This window comes from Oryzias latipes, chromosome 2 (genome assembly GCF_053564925.1).
Source record: "Oryzias latipes strain Hd-rR chromosome 2, Olatipes_Hd-rR_3.1".
In the NCBI taxonomy this organism is placed as follows: Eukaryota; Metazoa; Chordata; class Actinopteri; order Beloniformes; family Adrianichthyidae; genus Oryzias; species Oryzias latipes.
The window spans coordinates 3,861,444-3,882,420 of record NC_136238.1 but is presented as its reverse complement, the minus strand read 5'-3'; the positions used below and the strand labels follow the sequence as shown (position 1 = coordinate 3,882,420).

Here is a 20,977-nt window from a genome sequence, read left to right as displayed (position 1 = left end):
TATTCTAGGAGCATCTTAAATTCAGGGAGAGCCAAGGCGAACACAACAAACAGAACACACCTCTAGTAAACGTAGAAAACAAACTTCCCTCAGATCCTACAAAATAAAAGTCCCAAACCTACATGCTGACTGTCTGACCACTAAAAGAAACAGGAGAACAAGGATTTGACAGAAAATGGCAGCTCTCCCCTACAAAGTTGACAGTTTCTCTCTCTTCCAAATAAGCCCATGAGCCCAGCCTGATGTCACCACTGTTAGACTGCAGACTGGGGCTGCTATGCTGCTCCAACTCTTCTATCTGATCCTCAATCATCAATACAACCACTGGCACCTGGTCAGGGGAGTGTCCAACCTGAGAGGTAACCATCTATGACAATCCCCTTCACGTTGTAGCAGTGTTTCCAGCTAGAGCTAGGGCCTCCATCCACATCAGTTTAGAGAAACCGTCCAGGTTTACTTTGAACCAAGAGGAAACTTTTTTATTTAAAATGGAAACTAACTGGAGCCAGGTTAGTTTACCAGCTATTTACTGGTTGTTGTTACAAATTCATATCAGTGTTTATTTGCAGGAAACGACCAAACTTCACAATTTGACCCCATAGTGACGTTTGAGAAGTTAGAATTAGAGGAAGTGCAGTTCTCCATCAGTCCACTGGGGGAGCTGCAGCACCATAACTGAGAGACAGTGGAGCTGATCTCAGATCAGTTCCTGCTGCAGCTCTGACACTCATCTCCACTTCCTCTGATTCCTCCATCACTCTGCTCTCCACCTCCCAGGAACACCGTCCAGTCACCACATCTCTGCAGACCAGCTGCTGCTGCTGCTCCTCTCTGCTCTTCCAGGAGAAACATCAGATTCAGAAGCTGCAGAAAGTAGAGAGACAGAGATGAAGGAGTGTCTCCTGATCCTGGTCTGTCAGTCAGTGATGCAGCACAGCAGCAGAAAGAGCAGCAGGAGCTTCAGTCCTGTTCAGAGCAGCAGCTTCCTGTCATCTTCACCTGTTGGAGCTTCTGCTGCTCTGATTGGCTGACTGTTGTCCTGAAGCCTGTCATCATTCTCCTCAGAGCTTCACTGAGAAGCTGCAGCTTCACAGGAAACTCTGCATCTTTGCTCTCAGACTCACTTTAGGACCAAACATCTGGAAGCAGCTGGACTGACTCTAACCCTCTACTGACCTCAGAGTCTGCAGTTTGGAGTTTGGACTCTCCACCAGATCCTGGAGCTGCTGAACATCTGAAGACTGAAGGTTGTTGTTCCACAGGTCCAGTTCTGTCAGGTGGGACGGGTTGAAATTCAGAGCTGAGACCAGAGCAGCACAGCTGGTCTTTGACAAACTGCAGTACATCAACCTGCAATGAGACAGAAAAGTGTGTTCAGGAGCAGTGATGCAGCTGGAGGTCCAGGAACTTGGTCCATTCAGTCAGGTGGGACCTGCCCTGATGAGACACTGACAGATGACATTTTCAGGAGAGACTTTGGAGGAAAAATATAATGTAGTAGATTTGTTTTTTCATCTGAATTATGGAACCAAAAACAACAAAACAGTTAAGAATCCAACAATTTTCAAAGCTTTAATTTAAGAAATGTCAGATTAAATAGTATTTCTTCACCACCTCTTCATGTTGAATCCTAAATTGTAAAATGCATTTTCAAATTACATCAAATGAATTGTTCATTGAGAATTCAAGATCACTTTGAATTATGGGTAAAAAAAAATCTTTCACATTTTATTTGATCTGACACAAATATAGAAATATAGAATATAGAAAATTTAATCCCCCTGCAGATATTTTACAGAGGATGAAGATTCATGAAAAGAAAGTTGCGGATTCATTTAAACAAAGTTGCTGATTCATGTCAACTTGTCAAAGAGACATTGTAGAAAGGTCACACACACAATAAGCTCTGAAGAATTCAACTTCTGTTGTTCTGAGTAAAGTCAGCCTGCCCACTTCTCACAACAACAGATGAAAATAGCAGCTAGCAAGCTACACAAACGCACACCATACAATACAACAAAGAAACACTTGGAGGCAGAATTAGGAACAAAGAGCATTTTCTGTCAATCCCTCTTCTGTCAGAGTAGAAGATCCAGAAAGCAGAAGAGATGAAGAATCAGACACTTCATCAGACGCTTTTCAGCCGTGCAGAATCACAAAGTGAAGCAAGTTTGATCATGGCAGAGGAGATCAGCGCTTCAGCCAGACCATTTACCCAGAGAGAAGTTCTGAAGAGCTTTGATTTGACCAGGATTTATCATTTAAGGCTCACAGATCTCAGACGTGGAAAACTGCCTTTTTTCACTGTTCAATATAGCTAAGATCAGAAATATATTTTCTAAGAGTGATGCTGAAAAACTCATCCATGCATTTGTTACGTCTAGACTGGATTACTGTAACTCTTTGTTAGCAGCGTGTCCTAAGAGTTCCTTAAGAAGTCTCCAGCTTGTTCAGAACGCAGCAGCTAGATTGTTAGCAGGAACTAGCAGAAGAGATCACATCACTCCTGTGTTAGTTTCACTTCACTGGATCCTAGTTGATTCCAGAATCAAGTTCAAGATCCTCCTGTTAACCTATAAGGCCTTACATGGAATGGCCCCGTCCTATATTAAGGACCTCATAGTCCCTTACCATCCAATCAGAACACTTCACTCACTAAATGCAGGACTGCTTGTGGTTCCTAGAATTAGTAAAAGTACAGTTGGAGGTAGAGCGTTTAGCCACCAAGCCCCTGTCTTATGGAATAAACTCCCAGCTCATGGAAGAGAGGCCGACTCAGTTTCTACATTCAAAGTTAGACTGAAAACATTCCTCTGTGGACAGGATTATTGTCAGACTAGATCTACATGAGAACCTCTGAAAAAAGAGAAAAAGGAGCCTCAGAGTCTCAGCAGCAGCATACGGTAAGGTGGGAATGGGGGGGTCAGTCATCACTCTGTAGTCATGTCATCAGTCAGTCATCTGGACTCATCATATTGATGTGAACACAACTGAAACATGGAGTCTGACCTCAGAGTCTGCAGTCTGCAGTCTGGACTCTCCAGAAAACCACACAGATGAAGAACTCCTGGATCCTTCAGGTTCTGGTTCAAGCTCAGGTCCAGTTCTGTCAGATTGGACGGGTTTTTCTTCAGGGCTGAGACCAGAACTTCACAGCTGATCTCTGACAAACTGCAGAACTCCAACCTGCAATGAGACAGAAAAGTGTTTTCAGGAGCAGTGATGCAGCTGGAGGTCCAGGAACTTGGTCCATTCAGTCAGGTGGGACCCGCCCTGATGAGACACTGACAGATGACATTTTCAGGAGAGATTTTGGATGAAAAGTTATGACCACCTGGAAATGAAAATGAATTATGCATGGGGGGGGAGGGGGGCTGTTTAGCAATTTCTTTATGACTTTGACCCAAAAACATGAACAAAGCTCTTTCCAGTCACTTTCACATTCAGACACTGATGGTGGCTCTGCTGCTGAATCCCTTCCACCAGAGTGAGGGTGGGGTTTAGTGTCTACAAATAAATATAATTCTGTCACTAAAAGTCAGCAAAAGAAAAAAATAAACAGTCGTGTATCCTTTGGAGTCAAAATTACAATTTCCACATGAGAAAAAACATAAAGTTCAGCTACTTTACCCACTAACACACGGGGTCGAGAACCTATGGCTCGCGAGCCATAAATGGCTCTTTTGATGGTCCCATCTGGTCCGCAGACAAATCTTTAATTATAACCTCTTTTTATCATTAGGCCAGTCATTCTTGGGTGCGATGTGATGCCAGAGGGGCGTGCAGTAGTAGCGGTGCTTGCAGAAAAAAAATCTGCGCCAGCACTTACAGTTTACTATTATCTATTATTTCACAGAGTTTTTACCAGCCTGAAACCTGTGAATTGCCGTGCCTGCAACTGTGCACTCTTGCCTCTGAGAAAAGAGTGCGCAGTTGCAGGGAAGGGATGTGAAGAAGGCGGGGGGGGGGGGCACATTGTAACTTAAAACACACAACCCGTCACTCACTGCAGTGTGAGTGTGCGTTTGGCTCCACGTCTGCATGTGAGCAGTCTGTCTCACATCTAAAGAACATTCAGACCTACGATTACGTTTAACGGATGGAAGTCTCAACTTCATGACTCCTATGTTCAATGTAACTCTTTGTTAGCAGCGTGTCCTAAGAGTTCCTTAAGAAGTCTCCAGCTTATTCAGAATGCAGCAGCTAGATTGTTAGCAGGAACTAGCAGAAGAGATCACATCACTCCTGTGTTAGTTTCACTTCACTGGATCCTAATTGATTCCAGAATCAAGTTCAAGATCCTCCTGTTAACCTATAAGGCCTTACATGGAATGGCCCCGTCCTATATTAAGGACCTCTTAGTCCCTTACCATCCAATCAAAACACTTCACTCACTAAATGCAGGAACTATTTTAATTCTTATTATTATTTTATGACACATTTATTTAACCAGGATAAAAAAACTCATTGAGATTAAAAATCTCTTTTGCAAGAGAGTCCTGGCCAAGATGCAGCAGCACAACAATAACACACAACCCTTATATACACTCACACTCAATCATAAAAGACAGTTTTAAATGAATCGTTTACAGTTTGAAAGCTTTGTCACATTGTTCATTCAAAAATTTTTTAAAAGAGCCCAGGGAGATCAAATCTTTCAATTTTAACTCCTTCTGGAGTTCATTCCGAAACTATCTAAAAGCCTTTTTCCCATCTCTCTGCGCACTCTGGGCACAGAGAGCAGGAGCATGTCCTTAGAGCGCAGGCTGTAGCTGCTGCTGCTCTTCAGTTCTATGAGCTGCTGAAGATAAGACTGTACCAAAGAATGCATTTAAAAAATGAAAAGGTACCAATGTTTCAGTCTGCGCTGGGATAAAGAGGGCCAACCTACCCGAGCATCCAGAACACAGTGATGGGTTAGTGACCTCATGTTTGTTATAAAACGCAGTGCACCATGAAAAACAGTGTCCAAAGCACGCAAAGCAGAAGCATTCATATAAATCACATCACCAAAATCAAGGACAGACAGAAAAGTGGCAGTGACAAGTTTCTCACGGGCTTCAAATGATAAACATGATTTGATTCTGAAATAAAAGGGTAATTTTAGTTTCAGCCTGTGAGTCAGTTTCTGAATATGTGGTTTAAAAGTTAGACAGTAATCAATTAAAATACCAAGGTATTTGTATTCTGTGACCAGTTCAATTAAATGTCCTTCTTTTGTTGTATTGGGGACAGGTTTTGGAGTTCGGCTTTGCTTTTAGAGAATAGCAGAATAGTAAGTATTTAGTCTTATTAGAGTTTAAAACCAGTTTTAACTGATAAAAGGTGTTCTGCAGTTAATTAAAAGCTGATTGGAGCTTTGATATGGCAGGCTCAACTGAAAGTGCTGAAGTGTACAAGATGGTATCATCAGCATATAGGTGCAAGTTATCGATGATACCTTTATCAAAGTCGTTTATATACATGGTAAATAGCAGCGGCCCAAGAATCGAGCCTTGTGGAACCCCAGAGGATACTTTTAAAAATGTTTATTTTTGGTTCTGAACCTTTACACACTGTGTCCTGTCAGACAGGTAGTTTGCAAACCACCCGACGATGTGCTCTGACTGCCCAATACTGCACAGTTTCTGTTTAAGTACAGTATGGTCCACAGTGTCAAAGGCTTTAGAGGTCGATGAAGAAGGCAGCACAGTGGTGTTTGTCATCCAAGGATTCAGATATGTCATTTAAAACTTTAAGCTCTGAGGTTGTTGTGCTGTGTTGCTTTCTAAAACCTGATTGTGATGGGCTTAAAATATTATTTGAAATGAGAAATTCTTTTAATTGTACACTTATAAGACCTCCCAAAACTTTTGCCAAAATGGGTAAGTTGGAAATTGGTCCATAGTTAATCAAATTTGTTGGGTCACCACCTTTAAGTAACACATAAGCTGATTTCCATACATGCGGAATGGTGTTTGTGGACAAAGACAAATTAAATAAATAGGTCAGTGGAAGTGCGATTGAATCTGCTGCAGCTTTTATAAAATATGGTTCTAGATCATCAGGACCAGCAGATTTAGTAGGATCAAGGAGTTTAAGGGCTTTTGAGACTTCTAAAGTTGTGAAGGGGGAAAATGAAAAATTGTGTGTTAAGTCTCCGTGATTCACAGGAAATGAATGTTTTATAGAATTAAATAATAATCCAGAGGAAACAAAATGCTCATTAAAACATGAAAGCATCTCTGTCTTGTCCGTTAGATCAGTGTTTTTCATTATACTTGAAGGGAGCTCAACACCTGAATTATTTTCATTTAGGGACTTAACTATCTTCCAAAACTTTGACGGATTATTTAAATTTTCTGTAGTATTTTTCAAAAAATGGTCAGATTTCACATTTCGAATTGCAGTAGTGCAAGCATTGCGTAGTTTTCTGATTGCCAGCCAGTCAGATGCATTATCAGAATGTCTAGCTTTTGCCCATGCAACATTCCTTTCATGTAGCTGGTCAGCCATATCTGAGCTAAACCACGGATTATTACGACCTTTCACTTCATAGTGCCGGATAGGAGCATGTTTATCAAGGATTTTTGTAAATTCATTATGGAAATAACTCCAGGCCGTTTCAACATTATCAATTTCCATCATCGTGTGCCAATCAAATTCATATAGTTCCTGACAAAAGGATTGTTCACAAAATTGCTTGACATTGTGCTTTATGATAATGTGTGGTTTGGTTTTGGGCATTTTTGTGTTTCTCGATGTAGCAATGATACAGTGATCACTTATATCATTTGCAAATACAGCAGCAGTTGAATACTTTGAGGGAGAATTTGTAAGAATCAAATCAATTAACGAGGATTTCTCTGGAAATTTGGGGTTAGGTCGAGTAGGATCATTTACTAATTGAAAGAGGTTCAGGGCATCACAGTAAGATTTAAAATCATCAGAAAGAGGTTGCAACCAGTTCCAGTTTAAATCCCCAATTATTACAACTTCATTGTATTTTAAGGAAGACAGCAGTTCCATTAAAGAGGGAAGAGCAGAGCTATCAGCAGAGGGTGCTCTATAGCAACCAACCAGGGTAATATGCAGAGAATTAGAGATTTCCAGATCCAGAGCTAAAAGTTCAAATTTCTTTGCCATTGATGTTTGCATAAGAACTTTTGTATTAAGTTTAGTTTTAATATAGATGGCTATACCTCCCCCTCTTTTGGGACGATCAGCCCTAAAAACATTATAACCATTGATATGTATGTCAAAGTCAGTTATTGATTTGTTTAACCATGTTTCAGAAACAACTATTACATCTGCTTCAGTCGTAATTGCCCACATGCGTATCATATCCATTTAAGGCAATAAACTCCTAACATTGAGATGAATGAATCCAAGACCATTACGAGATTTGAAATCTTCAGGAGTACTAAAAGTAGGACTATCTGTCCAGGGTTTGGTGGAATATTCCCGGAGATTAACAACAATAAGAAGATGAGGCGTCTTTGAAGTTGTGGTTTCTTAGGCCGCATTTACACTGCAGGTCTTGATGCCCATATCCGATTTTCTGACTATATCAGATTTCTTTGACGACCCACATACATCATCTTCTAAAAGTGACCCGTCTCTGATTTTTGCATTTACACTATACAATGCTGAAACTATCAAACATAGACGTTCTGAGGACTACGTAGCAGCATTTCCGCCTTCCTCGGACCTCCTTCGGACTTTTGTGATTGTGGTTGTCATGGAGGCAAGGCGGCGACGGAAGGAGGCGTTGCCTTGGGCGCTTCTGAGGGGATGCATGGGGGAGTAAAAAGGGGGGCTGCTCGGCGGTCTTATGTGCTCTCTCTGAGTTTTGAATGAGGAAGTGTTTGCAGACGTGCTGTACTAACAGTTTGATCCAAGTGTTGAACCTTTCCTGCGCGATGACTTCTCTTTTCCGACCGTAGTCAGAAACACACGGGAGATTTCCTCGGGGTTCTCTTTTCCGTACTGAACCCTCAGCCTCCAGAGGGGGTTAAGAAAGACTCCAAAACTTTTGGGGGAGACACCTTATTTTTAATTTACGGTTCTCCGACACTCCCCCGCTCCGCGCTCACACCCGCTCTCCTCTCCTTACACACACACACACACGGTCCCCATCATACACGCCCCCCAAAGAAATAAATGGCTTCTAGCCTGTTCCATAGCAACGGTGTCCCGCTTCATTAGTTTTTCATACCGTTTGCGTCCGGACCAGACATAACAGCGGTTACCGACTACGGTCTGAAGCCTGAGGCGGAAAGGTAACACGCTGACAGCAACATCAGCACAAAAGCACCTTAATTAGTCATGTGATCCCAGTTGGTGGTGCCCTGAATTGACGTCACTGACGTACGACTCCCATTTACTGGGGAATATCCGATTTGTCTGCTTACATGGCACACGCAAATGCACGGATCTGATTCGTATCCAATTTATTTCCACATATGAGTGAGGGCTGAATCAGATCTGAGAAAAACGGAATCCATGCGCTTTTGTCCTGCTTACACGTTTACCGGTCATATCCGATCTGTGCCACGTGAGAGGAAAAAAAAATCGAAATTGGGTCACTTGAACAATGCAGTGTAAAGGCGGCCTTACATACTGCATTTGAAGGTCCTAGAGATGGGAACGTTTTTAAGAAGGCTATAGAGTTTATAGTAAAATTCATCTGGAGAGCCATTACACAGCTGAGATGCAGCAGTTCATTTGAATTGTCTGAGAGACACACAGACGCATAAGCATTATGACATTCATGAATAAAAGTTTTTGTTCCAGCATGAAATACACAACACACTGGATTCACTGGACATGAGTCATCTGACTCCCAAAGAGCTACGGCAATCCCAAAGTCTCCGATGGAATATGAGGCCAATGTTAGCAGGAAGAATATTTCAACCCTTGATATTATTTGCCGGGGGCTCCGAAGGAAGGTATTTAAATCTTTGGCCATGGCAGCCTTCAGTCCAGATTTCTGCCAGAATCCAGTTCGGGATACACCGAGAACCGTTTTATTTTTTTGTTGTTGTGTTTTTTGTCAGACGTCCTCCCGTGACGTGCCACACAAACAGGAAGGAACACGGAGCTTGAAAGCTGCGGGCAAAAAGAGTGAAATTACTGCCCAAGCTTAGTTCAGCTTTAAATGTCTATAGATCACACGATCCCTCACACAAGGATAGCAAGCTCATCAACCAGCCAAGCGCTCCTGGATTGGATTTGGATAGGGCATATCACACTGCTAGGAAAGCAGGACGCCATCAGCATCTCAACTTTGGCAAAAAATATATATAATAGTGTGCCAGCTTCGAGAGAAAGTAAATTGGGACTTCCCTTAATTGATGAAGTATAAGGCCCGTCAAAGGTTAGTCACGCCAGGAATCCAGTGACGATCACCCGGTGACCATCTTCATGATGACCGCAGATCGCATACAGTTCATGATCGTCGAAAAAAATAAAAATAAATAAAATGGAGCGTTCCTTTGTATATCACAGTGAACCAGCCCTGGTTTGGGTCTTAATGAATCGAGTAGACTTTGACTCGCAGAGTTTCGGAGCTAGCCTTTCTAAAAACAAGCACAGTAATTGAAAAACAAAATAAACAAAATACCATTCTAAGAAAGGCCCGAAACAACTATAAATTGTGATCTAAAATAGCTTAAAAGTCTTTAAGGAAAAATAAAAAATAAACTCATTCATTCACAGTACGCTAACAGACAGACAGAGTGCGTGCTGCCATCTTGGCAGCAGTATATGCTGGGAGAGACATGTTAATGCCTGCCCCTCCGTGTCTGATCTGTCACCTTTGTGTCTTATATTTGCTTTTTATGTTTCTCACTATGAGCATGTTTCATGTATTTTAAATGACTGTCTATTGTACATGTATATTTTCTATTAATGTATTTAATTCAATGCTTCACACTTTTTTGGTTGACGATTTTAACACCTGTCCGGGGACTACAGATGAAAAATAGCCTTTGGGCGAATTCTGGCGCATTGCAGCTTTTAATGTCCCTGTTAAATAAATAAATAAATAAAGAAAAAGACTGCTGTGGTTCCTAGAATTAGGGTTATGTAATTATCATTTGCTTACACGCTATTATCACCATGATATGTTCGCCTCATGTCTATCTTTCAGTAAGAAAACAATGACCTGAAAAGTTCTGACTATACAAGAATATGATGTTCCTGTACTGCTTGATTGAATAACCCACTATTATGTTATCAAACCCTGCCACCAATAAAACCAGACTGGATCCAATGAGAAGGCTGAACTCCTCTGTAACAGTTCGCGCTGTCACACACAGATTCTCCTTCTGCAGAACGCTAGCATAAGTTCTCATCTCCTGTGTGGTTCTTCTCTTAATTTGGGAAAAGTCCTACCTCTAACACCTAGAATTAGTCAAAGTACAGTTGGAGGTAGAGCGTTTAGCCACCAAGCCCCTGTTTTCTGGAATAAACTCCCAGCTCATGGAAGAGAGGCCGACACAGTTTCTACATTCAAAGTTAGACTGAAAACATTCCTCTGTGGACAGGATTATTGTCAGACTAGATCTACATGAGAACCTCTGAAAAAAGAGAAAAAGGAGTCTCAGAGTCTCAGCAGCTGCATACGGTAAGGTGGGAATGGGGGGGTCAGTCATCACTCTGTAGTCATGTCATCAGTCAGTCATCTGGACTCATATTGATGTGAACACAACTGAAACATGGAGTCTGACCTCAGAGTCTGCAGTCTGCAGTCTGGACTCTCCAGAAAACCACACAGATGAAGAACTCCTGGATCCTGCAGGTTCTTGTTCCAGCTCAGGTCCAGTTCTGTCAGATTGGACGGGTTTTTCTTCAGAGCTGAGACCAGAACTTCACAGCTGATCTCTGACAATCTGCAGCCCCTCAACCTGCAATGAGACAGAAAAGTGTGTTCAGGAGCAGTGATGCAGCTGGAGGTCCAGGAACTTGGTCCATTCAGTCAGGTGAGACCCGCCCTGATGAGACACTGACAGATGACATTTTCAGGAGAGATTTTGGATGAAAAATCATGAACACCTGGAAATTAAAATGAATTATGCATGGCGGGGGGGGGGGGGGCTGTTTAGCAATTTCTTTTATACGTTGATCTGAAAACATGAAAGTGAATGAAAATGCGTTAGATTTAATATAACTTTAAAATGAAATGGAACTGACAGTTGAAAAATGGATTTTCATTTTGTTTTTTGTTTTTGTAACTTGTCCTGTTCAACAGCTGGGCAGACAGATGAGAGCTGAAGGCCTCTTGTGTTGGACATATTTTACTTTAACAATAGGGGTTATGAATCTTCTGACAAACCAAAGGTATGTCTGAATAAACCCCTTTTATAATCAAGGCCAAACTTCATTCATTTTAATTGTTTTTGAAATTATTTTGTGTTGGACCGTACGGAAAAGGAAAGAAGGGGAGAAGAGAGAGGGATGTTAGAGAGAGGGGGGTAGGAGGGTAATCATAGGAAGGGGTGGGGGGTAAAACCATGAAGCAGCATAGAGCAACAAGCTACTGGATGTTTATCATTACGGTAAGGTTCAGATAGTATACAAATCTCAAAGGGGCGCATTTGAGTGTGTCCACACAGACACACTCAAATGTCATCAACACACCTGTTAGGTGCAAAAATGTCCACATGTCAACATGTACACAATACAGATAGTGTTCACACACGTATACTTATGCCTTTAAACCAACTAGTGTGAAATATTTCAGTCATTCAATCAGGTAAACTATTAGTGCAAAGGATGGTGGAATGTGAAAAGAAGGAGGAGGAGCGCCCAGGCACCCCCACACCCAGATCCCCGCCGCAGCAGCCACAGCAGCCAGAAGCCCCCAACGCCACACGGCAGCAGGCAGAGAACAACCGCCCCCCGGGTGACCACGTCCGCCACCCAGGCCAGGGCAAGCAGGACCGCCACGAGGCCCCCAGAGCCAGAGAGCAGGAAGGCATGTGGAGAAAGAGAGTGCCGCCCCAGCCGAACCAGGAGAGCAGCCCCCTCGCAGCGCCAGGAGGGCCCAATGCCGGGCCCCACCCGAGAGGGGGTGGTTTTCTATGGTGCAATGAATCCACAAATAGAACCTTCTCTTTTAACTCACTACTGGATTGATCTTTCTCAGAGTTGTTCTTAAAAGCACTTAATTCCCTTTATCTCAAGCATTCTAATCTTATCAGTTCTAAATTATATATATTCATTGCCAAGACTAATATTGCTTTGTCTCTATCTATGCATCACTTCCTGAGCCTGCAACCCATACTCCCCGGTCAGCAATCCGGTTTCTGGCGGATGATGTAAAACCCTCGACAAAGTCAGATGGCTTCTAAGTTCCACAGTCACTGCTCGTCCTGCAGTTTGCCTGCAGATTGTTGCCCCTGCACCTTGATCTGGAGCTGCAACGACGACTGCACTCCACGTACCTACTCTGCACTGAAAGTGAAGAGGCGGTAAACCTCCTCCCAGTTTCAATGAGATTTCTTACTTGAATCAAGCAATGTGTTACCATCAGAATGGCATACAAAATTTCAGATTAGATTTAAAGAAAAACTATATTGCCAGGTGGAAGCATTAAAATTAGGATGTTCTTAAGCTCTGTTACGATATGCATGTAGCTCGAAATTGGAGGTTACTTAAGCTTGTATCATAATATGCCGGATAGAATCATCGAAATTATAGCGTTAAGCTCGTTCATAGTTCTCAGATGAAAGTTTCTAAATTATGGATGTTGCTTTTTATCATATTATTCCAGGGGATGCTTCGGATTTGGATGTTAAGTTGTGTTGTCTTACAGGTTGGCGTTTGCCGCTGTTCTCGAAAGGGAGTGGCCCAACGGCCAATGGTGCCCAGTCACACATAGCAGTCATACTTGTAAGTCTGAATATGGAATGCGTCCGAAACACATTTCATCTAATTAGACACAGATATAAGAAAAATAAAAAAACTTGCCCCTCTCACCCTCCGCTGGTGGTTTCTCCTCCAAGCTTGAGTCCTCTACCAGAGGCCTGGGAGCTTGAGGGTCCTGCAGTATCTTAGCTGTTCCTGTTCTTTTTTGGACTGAGAGGTCTGAGGTCTTTCCAGGTATCTGTTGTAGCCATTACTCCAGCTTGGGGGTGTTGAGGTAGACAGGGTTTCCATAATATTTTCTATGATCTTTTCATTATACATTACAGGGGTTCTATTATATTGTCTAAGTTTCTGTTATTATGCATTTAATGGATTCTATTTATGCATGTATATTGTACTGCAGAAATATGCTTGGTTCCTGCCCTCAGTAACAGATAATATGTGCCGAGGTCACCAGGAGGCCTGTTTGTGACTTTTGGTCTCTGTTTTCTTTCTGTACTGGAGTGTTTATGGAGCCATGACACCTGCAATGCAGACTAGACAAAAACACACCATTGTAATGACGTATTTTGTATGCTTTCGTCTTCGCTGACTGAATAATAAAAAAAGCCTTTTTGCCTTGAGGCCAGGGAGAGCGGACAGCCACAGAGCCTAACAGGTCGTGTTTTTCCACCTCTCCCCTTTTGCAAAAGGTTTGAAAATTCATGCAGACTCTTGTGTGTCTTTTCATTTCCCAACTGCACATTTTTTATTTTTGGACGTCCTGAACCACCCGAATCTGCGAAGGACGAATGGGAGGCCAACAGGGGTTACTCCCCCGAGTGCTCCAATTACCACAGGCACCACTGTCACCTTCACTTTCCATGCGGCCTTATTATTTGCCCCGGGAGTTTACATCCGCCATCGTGGTTACGGTTTACATTCCACCATCAGCTGATGCTGACGCAGCTACTGACGTCATCAGCAACACCATCTCCCGGCTACAGGAACAACAACCAAACGCATTTATAGTTATCACGTGTGACTTTAATCATGTTAACTTGGACCGGACTCTTACTGAATTTACACAGTATGTGGACTGCCCCACCCATGACAACAAAACCCTAGATCTGCTGTATGCTAATACCCTGGGAGCATACAGCGATACAGCCCCCCCCCCCCCCCCCCCCCCTTGGGAGGTCTGACCACAATCTTGTACTGCTTTCTCCTAAGTACATTCCTTTGGTCAGGAGAATGCCCCTGTCCAAAAGGAGGGTGAAGAAGTGGACTCCAGAGGCTGAGGAGACCCTGCAGGACTGCTTCGAGTGCACAGACTGGGATGCTCTCCGTCTGCCCCACGGTGAGGAGATCAACAGCACGACTGACTGTATCACTGAAAACATTAAATTCTGTGAGAACACCATCATGCCCACGAGGACTGTCTGCTGTTACCCCAACAACAAACCGTGGATTACAAGTGACCTGAAGGCCCTTTTGAATGAGAAGAAGAGGGCCTTCAGGTCGGGTGACAAGGAGTGGCTGAAAAGGGTGCAGCACCAGCTGAGAGACAAGTTGAGGGAATGTAAGAATGCCTACAAGGGAAAGCTGGAGGCAAAACTCCAGCAAAACAACATGAGAGAGGTGTGGTCTGGGATGAAAAGGATTACTGGATGCGGGGGGAGAAGCAGATTATGTGAGGGCGACAGAGAAAGCGCTAACGACCTGAACATCTTTTTCAATAGATTTAGCTCTCCTACTGCACAGGTCCACCCCACCCCCCCTCCGGCATCCTCACAACCACCCACCCCTCATTATGCAACCCCCCCTCAACCCCCCTCTCCCTCATCTTCCTTTTGCCTACCTGACCAGACTGAAACCACCCCCGTCCTTGCACCAACCCAGCCCCCCCCAGTGACTGTGACGACCGACCAGGTGAGGAGACAGCTGGAAAAAATTAACCAACGGAAGGCTCCTGGCCCAGACGGCATCAGCCCCAGGATACTGAAGTCCTGTGCCGCCCAGCTATCCACTGTTTTCCAGATTTCCACTGTTTTCTTTAACCTGAGCCTCAGTCTGATGAAGAGGAGGACTCTAAACAAGCTGGTATCCATCATGGATAATCCTGAGCATCCTCTCCATCCTGTTCTGGATGGTCAGCGGAGCTCCTTCTCCAATAGGTTAAGGCAGCTTCGCTGTCACACCAACCGCTTCAGGAAATCTTTCATACCCCACTCCATTGGACTCTATAACTTGTCATCCATGTGCAATAGATGAAGTCATTTATGGTCTGTCTGTTTTTCTCTCCTGATGTGGCAAGCAATACAACTGTTCTAATTCACTGATGTTTCTTCCGATTGATTGTTCTGGTTCTCTGTTGTCGTCTATTGTGTGTATGTTTGTATCTTGAGCCTAACGCCGACGCTGCAACAACCCAACTTCCCAAGCTGGGATCAATAAAGTATCTTTATCTTATCTTTCTCCAGTTCTTCTCTCAGTCCCTGGTATTTCTCCAGTTTCTCATGTTCCCTCTTCCTGATGTGAAGTGCCCATCGCTTGGCACTGCCACATCCACCACAATGGCTTTCCTCTGTTCTTTATCCACCACTACAATGTCTGGTTGGTTCACCATTACCATCATATCAGCCTGGATCTGGAAGTCCCACAGGATCTTTGCCCTCTCATTCTCTACCACCTTTAGAGGCGTTTCCCATTTTGACCTTGAGGTTTCCAGTCCATATTCTGCACACATGTCCCTGTATATTATTCCATCCACTTGATTGTGGCGCTCCATGTATGCTTTACCTGCCAGCATCTTACACCCTGCAGTTATGTGCTGGATTGTTTCAGGCGTCTCTTTGCACAGCCTACACCCTGGGTCTTGTCTGGTGTGGTAGATCTACACCTTGGGTCTTGTCTGGTGTGGTAGATCTACACCTTGGATCTTGTCTGGTGTGGTAGATCTACATCTTGGATCTTGTCTGGTGTGGTAGATCTACACCTTGGATCTTGTCTGGTGTGGTAGATCTACATCTTGGGTCTTGTCTGGTGTGGTACATCTACACCTTGGGTCTTGTCTGGTGTGGTACATCTACACCTTGGGTCTTGTCTGGTGTGGTAGATCTACACCTTGGGTTTTGTCTGGTGTGGTACATCTACACCTTGGGTCTTGTCTGGTGTGGTAGATCTGAGCCTCTATGGCTCTGGTGCTCAGGGCTTGTTCCTGAGCTGACAGGATGAGCGCTTCAGTGCTGTCCTGTAGGCCAGCCCTTTCTAGCCATTGGTAGGACTTCTTGACATCAGCCACTTCTTGATATCAGCCACTTCAGCGTGACATTGACTCCCTGATCCACACCACCAGGATCACTGGACCCCTGCATGGGTATATCCCATGCAGGGGTCCAGTGATCCTGGTGGTGTGGATCAGGGAGTCAATGTCACGCTCGCTCTTAGCATTTAGCTTGATGTCATCCATGTAGAGGAGGTGACAGGTGTTGGCCCCATTTCTGAGTCGGTATCCATAGCCAGTTCAATTCAATTCAATTCAATTTTATTTGTATAGCCCAAAATCACAACAACAGTCGTCTCGATGGGCTTCGAAGTGAAACATGAACTAAAAAGGATCGCGAATACAGAGAATTCAATAGTAAAATACTAAAATGAACTAACAAACTGACTAAGCTATACTGGCAGTCTTGTTGATTATTTGGCTGAGGGGGTTCAGACCTATGCACAACAGCAGTGGGGACAGAGCATCACCTTGGTGTATCCCACATTTGATGGACACTTGTGCAAGTGGCTTCCCATTGGCTTCAAGGGTGGTTTTCCACAGCTTCATTCAGTTTCGTATGAAGGCTCTTAGGCCGCATTTACACTGCAGGTCTTGATGCTCATATCCGATTTTCTGACTATATCCGATTTTTCTGACGACCCGCTTACATCATCTTCTAAAAGTGACCCGTCTCTGATTTTTGCATTTACACTTTACAATGCTGAAACTGTCAAACATAGACGTTCTGAGGACTACGTAGCAGCATTTCTGCCTTCCGCGGACCTCCTTCAGACTTTTGTGTGACTGCGGTTGTCATGGAGAGGCAGCGACGGAAGGAGGCGATGCCTTGGGCGCTTCTGAGGGGAGAGGAAAAAAAGGAGGGCTGCTCGGCTCTCTCTGAGTTTTGAATGAGGAAGTGTTTGCAGACGTGCTGTACTAACAGTTTGATCCAAGTGTTGAACCTTTCCTGCGCGATGACTTCTCTTTCCCGACCGTGGTCAGAAACACACTGGATATTTCCTCGGGGTTCACTTTTCCGTACTGAACCCTCAGCCTCCAGAGTGGGTTAAGAAAGAATCCAAAACTTTTGGGGGAGACACCTTATTTTTAATTTACGGTTCTCCGACACTCCCCCGATGTAGCTGCAGGACGAGAGGCTGGGACTGCTCCTCGATCTGTAATAGAGGACCAGAGTCCCTGCTGCTGCCGGGCGTGTCGAAGAGTGCAAAGAAGGTGTTTAGAGTGTCAGGCAGGGTGGGGTCATGAGTGGTCTGCTGCATGCTGCTCCTGTGGTCTGTGATGGTTCTGATGCCTCTCCACATCTCCCGCGGGTTGTTATTAGCAAAGTGCTGTTCCACCCGTTGTCTGCGTTTGGCCTGGTTGATGCCCCTCCTCAGCTCTGTCCAGGCTCTGCTGTAGGCCAGCCTGTCATCTGACCTGTAGGCTGCATCCCGAGCTTTGAGCAAAGACCGTACTGATCCATCAAACCATGGTTTCTGGTTTGGGTACACTTTGATGGACTTTGTGGGCAGAACAGCATCGGTACAGAACTGCACATAGCTCAGGACGGATGTTGTGTAGGCCTCCAGGTCTGAGCCATCTTTAAACACCTCCCAGTCAGTGAGTTCACAACAGTCCTGTAGTGCAGAAGAAGCCTCTTCGGTCCATACCTGAACTGTTTTGATGGTTGGTTTGGTCCTGCAGATCTTAGGTCTGTATGTGGGGGTTAGCTCCACAGAGATGTGATCTGACATGCCCAGGTGAGGAGCTGCTGCAGCCTTGTATGCACCTGGGATATTGCAGTAAACTTGATCCAGTGTGTTGTTGTCTCTGGTGGGAAAGTGAATAAACTTCTGAAATTTGGGGAGCACTGCTTTGAGTTCCACATGACTGAAGTCTCCTGCCACGATCACAGCTGCTTCTGAGTTGGAGTTCAACTGCCTGCTGATCAGACAGTAGAGCTCCTCCAGCGCTAGCTTAGCGTTAGCTTGAGGTGGGATGTATTGCATTTCACCGCCAGGTATTCCAGATCGGGTATGCAGTGCATTCCGATGATGTGTGTGGCTGCACACCAGGAGTTGTTAATGTAAAGCGCCAGTCCGCCGCCTCTGCCCTTACCGGAGTCTGCAGTCCGATCCGCGCGGAACAAAGAACGGTCCGCTAGCTCCACTGCGGCGTTAGGTGTGTTATTGTCCAGCCAGGTTTCTGTTATGATGGCCACTCAGCTGTCCATCCGCCGCGAGACGATCCGTAGCCGAAACTCATCCAGTTTGTTGGCGAGCGATCTTACGTTATCGAGGAAGAGACTGGGGAGAGCTGGTCGATGCGGGTTAGCATGTAGTCTAGCGCGTGCTCCGCTTCTCCTACCCGCTTTTGTTTACGGTATCTTCTCCGTCTCTTTGGCCACAGGGGGGGTATGGTTAAGGCCGTGGCAGTCCGTTGGATCTCGGGTGGTATAAAGTCCGACTTTGGGGGAGTATTAAATTGACAATTCCAACTAATTTGAAGAAGTTCCATCCTGCTGTACTGAGTAAACGCTTCCAGTGTCTGTAGCACCAACAAAAACATGAAAATAAAAATAAAAACAGAGAGCGCTGTGCCGCTAAGTGTGCACGCGCCGCCGCCATCTTGGTAACCATGTTGTTGATCCAACAATGATGAAGCTTTGGAAACAGCAGAGGGATGAGAGTTTGCTCCGCGCTCACACCCCCTCTCCTCTCCTCTCCTTACACACACGTACACACGCAAGCACGCGCTCACACACACACACGGTCCCCATCATACACGCCGCCCAAAGAAATAAACGGCTTCTAGCCTGTTCCATAGCAACGGTGTCCCGCTTCGTTAGTTACCGTTTGCGTCCGGACCGGACATAACAGCGGTTTCCAACTACGGTCTGAAGCCTGAGGCGGAAAGGTAACACGCTGACAGCAAAATCAGCACAAAAGCACCTTAATAAGTCATGTGATCCCAGTTGGTGGTGCCCTGAATTGACGTCACTGAGTACGACTCCCATTTACTGGGAAATATCCGATTTGTCTGCTTACATGGCACACGCAAATGCACATATCCGATTCGTTTCCGATCTATTTCCACATATGAGAGGCCTGTATCCGATCTGAGAAAAACGGAATCCATGCGCTTTTGTCCTACTTACACGTTTACCGGTCATATCCGATCTGTGCCAAATGAGAGGAAAAAATCGGAACTGGGTCACTTGAACAATGCAGTGTGAAGGCGGCCTTTGAGTCCTGTTGATATTGTACAGCTCCAAGCATTCATTGAGCCATGTGTGTGGCATTGAGCCTTCTTGTAATCAATCCCGGCTGTGCACAGGTTGGTGTGTCGTGACTTGCAGTCTTGAGTGACTGTTCTGTCGACCAGGAGTTAGTGTCCTCCAGGCAGCCCCCCCACGGGACAGGGCCAAGAAGCCCCACCCCCCTACTGATATATATTTAAATTCTATCCAACCTTGATGAATTTGGTGTTGGGCATAGTTATTACAAAAAAGTTTATAGAAATTTGTCTCATGGAAATGTATGGAGTCTTATGCCAAACTAAAATAATGTGAAATGCCAATTATAAAGAAATGTTAAAGCAAAACAAAAGATGTGAAAATAAATATTACTGCATCAGTTGTCTGACTGAAATAAAGATTAAAAAGAAAATAAAGATAAATAGAAATCTGTAATTTATTGAAAATGCTAAAATTAATTGATTTCTAATTAAATTAATTCACTTGCTCCAAAAATGGATTCATGATTTTTTTCTAAAGAAACTAAATTTCTACATATATTTAACTTGATCCATGATTAATTTTTGCTATTAAGATTTTTGAAACCGTGTCATGTTTATTTTACTGATGTAGTATTATTTCTAATCATGTGCATGATTTTTTTAATGAATGTAATAAACATATTGTAGATAACTGATCTGTATTTGCCATGTTGCTTTCTAAAGTACATATATTTTACATAATAATTAGGTTATTCATCTTTGTCGTGCAATTTATTGATCCCTAAGGATTCTTAATTCTGTCTGATAAAAGTGATGAACTAGATAATGATAACTCATTAATAAAATGGTTACAGTAGAACAGGGGTGGATTATAGAAGTTCACTTCCTTCTGCTCCCATTAAGCAATATTTAATTTTCTTTGTATGAATGTATAGCTAATGATTGTAATGTTTTTTATGTATTATTTTTACTTGAATGCTTGAAAGAAACCATTTTAAATAAAAATCAAATCAAATAAAAAATTCAAATAGTTTTTCTTTATCTTGAATCCTAAATTGTTACACTGTGACATCATCACAGTGTAAAATGAATTGTTCATTCAGAATTGAAGATCACTTTGAATTATGGGTAAAAAAAATCTTCAATGGGAAAATCTGGATCACATTTTAATAGATCTGACACAAATCAAGAGAATATAGAAACTTTAAACCCCCTGCAGATATTTTACGGAGGATGAAGATTCAAGAAAACAGAGTTGCTGATTCATGAAAACAAAGTTGCTGATTCATGAAAACAAAGTTGCTGATTCATGAAAACAAAGTTGCTGATTCATGAAAACCCATCAAAGAGACATTGTAGAATTTTCCAACAGCAAAGCTAAATGAACAGAACCCTGTTCAGAACCTTTAGAACAGGAAATCCTCCTCTGTGTTCCAGAGAAATCCACAATGAGTCCAGATTTCCAAAAGAACTGGGATTAGCGGTTTGGCCCTGAAGAACTGATGACCAGGACTGCTGCTGAACTAGTTCAGATAGTTAACGGCACATTTGATGGAGAGAAATGACAGAGCAATGCAATATTGGAGTGTGTCTGAAGGTCACACACACAACAAGCTCTGAAGAATTCAACTTCTGTTGTTC

The 20,977-nt window shown here is 43.6% G+C and overlaps 1 protein-coding gene across 1 annotated transcript in view; it reads right to left on the bottom strand.

Moving 5' to 3' along the window:
- Window positions 1–452: 452 nt before the first annotated feature.
- LOC144982190 (NACHT, LRR and PYD domains-containing protein 12-like) overlaps window positions 453–20,977 on the bottom strand; it is a 298,037-nt gene continuing 277,512 nt past the window's right edge. The window contains exons 7-10 of the mRNA XM_078930230.1: window positions 10,713–10,889; window positions 3,010–3,186; window positions 1,177–1,350; window positions 453–864 (exon numbers count right to left, since the gene is read on the bottom strand). Of these exons, the coding sequence (XP_078786356.1) occupies window positions 858–864; window positions 1,177–1,350; window positions 3,010–3,186; window positions 10,713–10,889 (535 nt within the window). The 3' untranslated portion in view covers window positions 453–857. The remainder of the gene's footprint in view (window positions 865–1,176; window positions 1,351–3,009; window positions 3,187–10,712; window positions 10,890–20,977) is intronic.